General features: G+C 39.6%; 1 protein-coding gene across 1 annotated transcript; it reads right to left on the bottom strand.

Moving 5' to 3' along the window:
• Positions 1-3,260: 3,260 nt before the first annotated feature.
• pmp22a (peripheral myelin protein 22a) lies at positions 3,261-5,446 on the bottom strand. Its single transcript, XM_083566798.1, has 4 exons — positions 4,390-5,446; positions 4,185-4,278; positions 3,957-4,097; positions 3,261-3,851 (listed from the first exon to the last, which is right to left on the bottom strand). Exons 1-4 carry the CDS (start codon positions 4,465-4,467, stop codon positions 3,703-3,705), a joined length of 462 nt encoding a protein of 153 aa, XP_083422924.1. The 5' UTR covers positions 4,468-5,446; the 3' UTR covers positions 3,261-3,702.
• Positions 5,447-7,103: the final 1,657 nt, after the last annotated feature.

Here is a 7,103-nt window from a genome sequence, read left to right as displayed (position 1 = left end):
AGACGTGGTGGTAGAATGAGGAAGTGCAGAAAAGCATAAGGAGAAAGAGGTTGGCGAAACACAATTAGGATCGACAGAGTGATGAGAAAAGTAGGCAGGAGTACAAGGAGATGCGGCAGCCGGTAAAGAGGGATTTGGCGAAAGACAAGGAAAAGGCATATGAGGAGCTGTATGAGAAGTTGGACACTAAGAAAGGAGAAAAGTATTAATACTGATTGGCCAGGCAGAGAGACCGAGCTGGGAAGGATGTGCTGCAAGTTAGAGCAATAAAAGATGGAGATGAAAATGTGTTGTCTAGTAAGTGTGTGTTGAGAAGATGGAGGGAATATTTTGAGAGAGAAGGTTGGATGGTGTGGAGATGGTGAAGCAGGAAATAGACAGGATTGGTAAGGAGGAAGTGAGGGCAGCTGTTAAGAGGATGAAGAGTGGAAAGTCAGTTGGACCAGATGACATACCGGTAGAAGTTTGGAGATGTGTAGGAGAGATGGCAGTGGAGTTTTTAACCAGGTTGTTCAACAAGATTTTGGAAGGTGTGAAGATGCCTGAGGAATGTAGAAGGAGTGTGCTGCTACCGATTTTAAAGAATAAGGGAGATGTGCAGACCTGCAGTAACTACAGGGGAATAAGGTTAATCAGTCACACCATGAAGTTATGGGAAAGAGTAGTGGAAGCCAGGCTGAAAGAAGAGGTGACCGTCTGTGAGCAACAGTGTGGTTTCTTGCTGAGGAAAAGCACCACAGACGCATTATTTGCTTTGAGAATTTTGATGAAGAAGTATAGAGAAGGTCAAAAGGAGTTGCACTGTGTATTTGTGGATTTAGAGAAAGCGTACGTCAGGGTGTTGAGAGAGGAGTTGTGGTATTGTTTGAGGAAGTCAGATGTGTCAGAGAAGTATATGAGGGTGGTGCAGGACATGTATGATGACAGTGTGACAGCAGTGAAGTGTGCAGTAGGAACAACAGACTGGTTCAAGGTGGAGGTTGGACTGCATCAAGGATCGCGCCCTGAGCCCTTTCCTGTTTGCAGTGGTGATTGGACGAGGTCAGACAGGAGTCTCCGTGGACTTTGATGGTTGCGGATGATATTGTGATTTGAGGTAAGAGAAGGGGAAGGTAATGAGAGCCTGGAGAGGTGGAGGTACACACTGGAGAGAAGGGGAATGAAAGTCAGTAGGAGTAAGACAGAGAACATGTGTGTGAATGAGAGGAAGGGCAGTGGAGTGATGCGGTTGCAGGGCGAAGAGGTGAAGAAGGTGGAGGAGTTCAGGTACCTGGGGTCAACAGTGCAAAGTAATGGAGAGTGTGTTAGAGAAGTGAAGAAAAGAGTGTGGGCAGAGTGGAGAAGAGTGGCAGGAGTGATCTGTGACAGAAGGGTATCTGCAAGAGTGAAAGAAAAAGTTTATAGGACTTAGAGGTTTAGAGACAGTGGCATTGACTAAAAGAGAAGAGGTGGAGCTGGAGGTAGCAGAGCTGAAGATGTTTAGGTTTTCATAAGGAGTGACGACGATGGACAGGATTAGAAACAAGTTTATTAGAGGGACAGCGCATGTAGGACGTTTTGGGGACAAAGTGAGAGAGCTGAGATTGAGATTGTTTGGACATGTGTAGAGGAGGGACATGGTGTATATCAGTAGGAGAATGCTGAGGATGGAGCCACCAGAAAGGAGGAAAAGAGCTAAGGAGAAGGTTTATGGATGTGGTGAGGGAAGACATGCAGGTAGTTGGTTTGACAGAGGCATATGTGGAGGACAGAATAGTGTGGAGACGGATGATCCACTGTGGCAAACCCCTAATGGGAGCAGCCAAAAGAAGAAAAAGTAATAAGATGGTTATATCTAGCAATGTTCTAAAGCTTGTTGTCGTTGTTGTTGTTTTTGTTGTTGTTGTTCACATTGATAATTTCAGGTTAATCATTTTTTGTCACTCATTTAGAAATAAATGGAAATGAGTGTTTAAAAAAAGTAGTTTTAGCTCCGGGATAAGGTGTCCATTGCATTAGTTCGTGTTTTGTTTCCAAAAAACAAAGGCAATTTGTTTTGATTTTTTGTTTGTTTTTAAATAATAAATATGCCATTCAAATAGTTTTTGCTCAGCTTGGTATTAATGGTATACTACTCCATCCCATAATGCAGCAGGGTGTGCCTAGGAAACAGCAATTAGCAAGGCATCAGGCTTATCAATATGTTAAGGTGCGTTTTTTTTTTTATTTTATTTATTTAACTCTTTAATTTTTAACACTTTCATACAGAATATGAAATTAGCCATTTATGCCAAATAGTTCTTTTTTTTTTTTTAAATACTGAAACATAACAAATAAAGAAAACATTTATTCCAGAGTAAACTGGTAGTCACGTGAACTCCCGCATATGCCGCTCCGTAGTCCTGTTATACATGATTTTTTTTTATGACTTTTTGGGTGGTTTGAAAGTGCCCAGAACCCTAACCCTAATGCATAAAATCCTATATAGAATTGTCTATCCACTAGTTTGTCCTTCCATCCCTCCGTCTTTTGCACCTAGTGTCCAGTCATCCTACCTGCATGTTTTGGTCAGTGGAAGAAAACTGGAGAACTTATGTGGACTCTGAAAGAACAAGGCCACATAAGTACCCTAAAGCTGTGGGGCAGCAGTGTTACACACCACCACAAGACACTCATATAGAACTGTTGTTGTATTAAACTAATTACAGCTGCTTCAAATATTAGATCATTTTTACAAACCAACACTCATTAACAGACCCATGTCTCTTTCACAGATATCCAGATTCCACAATCAGCATTGTGGCATAAACACAACCCTGTACATTTATGCTAAGGCTCAGTCTGCTTACAGTCAGAACTTGCAAACACAATAGTCAGTGAGAAATGTTTTTTTTTTTTTTTACATGAATAATTTCTTCTTTCTATCTTATGATAGTGATTTCTGCTTCATATTTTCCCCCAGTTAATTATATGCCATTGCAGGCTTATTTGTCAACTCAATAGAGATTGGAAACAGCACATTATAGCATACCATTTACACTGACTTTCAAATGCATGCTGTTGTTATCGCAAAATCAGGCGGCACATTGTGTCTTGTTTATTTATATATTTATTTAAAAAATCTTATTAAAAGAGCAAACAACAAAAATAAAAACTAGCTTTTAAATGGATATATTGGCAAACATACAATACATCATGTAAAATTATTTTGCTCAAATAAACACACTTTGAGTTTATAGGTAAACCTAGCTATTAATTGAAGGCAAACAGACATAGCACCATTTGATTTTAAAACCATGAACAGAACAATTTTTTTATTGGTTTATCACAAAAATAAGCAAAATTTTTCTCATACAATCATTGTGAAAATGGAAAAATGCAACATTAGGAATGTAAATCTATCAGATACAAGATATGCGGTAAAACACACAAGGTTAAAAATAATCTTTATACTGTCTTCGTGGTCAGCTTAAAAATATGGCCCTTCATGAACAAGGTTTCAACATTCATATGTACAAACATTATGTAAAAGTGATATAAATAGTATCACAAGAAACAGACTCATCCTCGTTGAGTCGTTATAGAGTTGGATTGTCACGATTTGTCACGTTTGCATGATCACACATTATACATTGTTATGCAGACCAGTCGGAAAAGGACACTTGGGTCTGTGGACTGAGTATCATCCTCAGTGATGATGTTGGGAATCTCTCCTCTGATCCTTTATTCCTTCTTCCTCAGAATGATGTAAATAAGGCCACTTATTAGAGTAAGAGGGAACGCCAGCCATGCTAGCACGAAGGCAAAGCCATACGAGTGTGCCCCTGAGTTCATTACTGTGTAGATTATAGCTCCACTCATAACAAATAGGCCTGCAAGAACAAGCAAGAAAACAAATGAAAAGATGGAACATGCCCACTCTTATAATTTTCTTTTGCAGCAATAGCATGCATCTGTAATCTGGTTGGAATACTTACAAGAGAAGATCTGAAAGATAGCAGTGAAGAAGAATCGTCCTCCCTTGTTCAGGGTGAAGAGTTGCCAGATGAATAAGATTAAAGACAGCAGGCAGAAGATTGTGGCTAAGATCATCAGTGCCTGTACTGCCTGTATCCATTCTAAACCAACAAACCGGGAGACCAAAAATTAGCCCTATCATTTTAAAGATTCCAAATGTATTTATTTTGGACAAATGTATTGCCTACCTGTATTATTTGAATTTATGCATGAATTTCCACCATTTTTTGTCCTGCAATCATACCAGAGATCCAAACTCCTCTCTCCATCTTTCCTCCATTCCTTGATTGAAAGAGAAAAGAGCCACACCCAGGATACACTCAATCAGTTCAGTACACAACAGTACATGCACGCCATAATCAGGCACACGGTGAACTAAACATGCATACTCACATTCACAGATGTAGAAATGATCAGCAGAATCAGATCCAGGAGGTGCAAAATGACTGTTCCGACCAGAACGACCAGCATGGTTGCGTTAACTTGTGTCCGGAGCAGAATATTTATGAATATGTTAGTACAGTATGTGGGTTGGTGCAGATTGCATTACAGAAGATAACCATCAAAAAATTTCCAGTCAGCTGCTGTTTAAAAGGTCATTCAAAGGCAGTTATTTGTCGGGACACCAGGAGGCGCTGTTGTTTAACTAGCGCAAGATGATCTTGGCTCCAAAGTGTGCTTCAAATTTAAAAACGTACTGCACGACTACGTTATAGAAACAGAGAAGAAAAAAAATCGCTGTAGTAATGTAAACATTTAAGTACACATTAATTTTTATTTATTTTTTATTATCCGGCAAGACTAAAGACACATTTATTGCACCGTAAAAAAAAGTTTTCGGTTTAAAATAAAAGTTTTCTGAATGATAAAATATAAATACAGATATAACTGACACAATAGAAATGAAATGTTTCCATTATTTCATCATTTTCTTTCTCCCCTCTATTTCCAGTAGAGATTTGAGAATTGGGGCGTGGGCTATACACAGCCCATCAGTTTAAAACTAAGCATGCACCGCTCACATGTACAACACAAACTACACAAACTACTTTTGCACACACACACAAAAAAAAAAAATAAAAAAGCCAGAATGTTACAAATCCACCACATTCAACATCCTACTGCGATTAAAACGCAAATCAAAGCACTCGATCTATTAATGAGGTCGAATGTTTTCTTCCATGATGAAAAATAACGGGAAATCCCAACATCCTGCGATGCTCCCAATCCTTCAAATACACGTGAATCTTTTAAACAAACTGCAAACAATCAAACAAAAAAAAAACTCCAACTTACGAGGTGAAGTGAAGAATCTTTAGAAAGAGGAAGCGGGAGAAAAACACCGAGCCACCTTTACTACGAGATCCTAGTATATTCCCCTAAACCACGGGCTCTGGATTCCAGATGTGGATTTTCTTTTGCCTGTTTTTTTTCCCAGCAACGTGAGAACACCGCCCTGTGCGCGCGCCTCTACGTCACCACACACGCCTCTGCCTTCACACACACGTATTCGAGTGCATGAGTGGGACTACTACAGTGTTTTGGTACTTTGAAGGCGGCTTTTAGAATGAAACGAGAACTTTTTTTTTTTTGAGAATGGTTTTGTCATTGAGCAGTGGTTACTGATTATTCGATTGCGCTCGTGCCTTGTTTGATGCTCGCGCATAAATGAAAATGCGTGTCGACGTCGAAAAAGAAATGCGCGGGGTATTTTTGCACACAGGAAGGTATTTCACAGAATTATGGTTGTGTGTGTGTGTGTGTGTGTGTGTGTGTGTGTGTGTGTCTGCCCCTCCTATTGGCCCCGCGGTATGCCCAGAATGTCGGCGTGTGTAACAGCACACCTATTTACTCCGACAGCTGGGGTGGGAGAGCAGCGCTTAAACTTGGCCAGGATCTCTGAAGGAGTGACTCGCAGCCCCGCCATGTTTACACCACATTCACCATTCCATGTTGGTTTTACTCAAAATGCTATACAGGGAGGAACCCAAATAAATACATAATGCATATAGATACATGCTCTAACTCTCAATATAGAGGCAGGATTCTGACCCTTTGAGTAATCACGTGTTGTAATAGTTTTACAGTATTTATATAGTTCACACCACATCTTTGTTGCAACTATATTTGATTCACAACTTACCATGTATTTGCAATATAATGTGCATTCACAAAAAATGTCATATTACAAATGTTACTAGATTGATTAACATGATATAAGTACAATATTCTAACTACTCCTCTTAATCTACAGTAGCAGTTCAAACATGGCCCAATTCTGCAGGAAAACCACAGACCTGACAATACTGTCACTGTTCTATGTGTCACAACAGAGTTTTCAAAGAGCACTGTGGAAAGGCGTTGTCTATTCTATGCCTTCTTGCTGGAGTAGTGTTTGTAAATACAGTGCTGAAGGCCGGTCCTGGAGTCAGGCCCTGATATGTGGTTTGGCACTGAGGCTTAACTCTGCCTAAGTCCTAAATCTACAGCCTGAACACGAATAGAGGACTGTGGGTAAGAGATGGCTGACCATTAGCAGCTGCAGCAGGGCAATAACTCTGCTGTGCTCTGACTCAACGCAGCAGGTGGCAAAAAGAGCCATAAATATAATAATCTCTTTGTGGGTGATCTGCTCATTGCTCTCTTGGTGGTACAGTGTAAGATCTGAATTGAGGATGACTCAATGCACATGTTATGCTCCATTGTATCTCACAGCCCATCTCAGACACTCTCTGGGTTGGCAGAGTGGAAATGCAAAGTGCGCTAGTATAACTTTCTGTTTATGTAATTGTTAGCGTAGTGCTTTCATGATGACACCATTTTGTCTAAGAGAAGTGAAAAAACAGATAATGATCCATACAAGAAGACATAACAAACAGTTTTTCTGTTGTAGCCACACTTGTTTTCAGGCAGTTTTCAAAAAGTATACTGTCAATGTTAAAATGCATTTATGTATATGGCCTTTATGTAACTTTTTGCAGTTTACTTTGTTTTGAAAATGCAGTAATATTTGATACAATACGAATGTGAAAATTAAAAAGCAGCTTTACAGTGAATAATGCAATAAACTTTTCCCCCAGTTTTGAATTAAGATTACAGTAGTTTGT

The sequence above is a fragment of the Silurus aristotelis genome, assembly GCF_946808225.1.
Source record: "Silurus aristotelis genome assembly, chromosome: 17".
Classification (NCBI taxonomy): domain Eukaryota; kingdom Metazoa; phylum Chordata; class Actinopteri; order Siluriformes; family Siluridae; genus Silurus; species Silurus aristotelis.
The sequence above is the reverse complement of the archived record's forward strand: the minus strand, read 5'-3'. Positions and strand labels throughout refer to the sequence as shown.

Bases quoted from the DNA above. Each gene is read 5' to 3' on its own strand.
- pmp22a (XM_083566798.1), bottom strand. From the start codon at position 4,467: ATGCTGGTCGTTCTGGTCGGAACAGTCATTTTGCACCTCCTGGATCTG. The intron at 4,279-4,389 runs GTGAGTATGCAT...CTTTCAATCAAG, and splicing joins TCATTTCTACATCTGTGAAT to GAATGGAGGAAAGATGGAGA. The intron at 3,852-3,956 runs GTAAGTATTCCA...TTGTTCTTGCAG, and splicing joins TATCTTTCAGATCTTCTCTT to GCCTATTTGTTATGAGTGGA.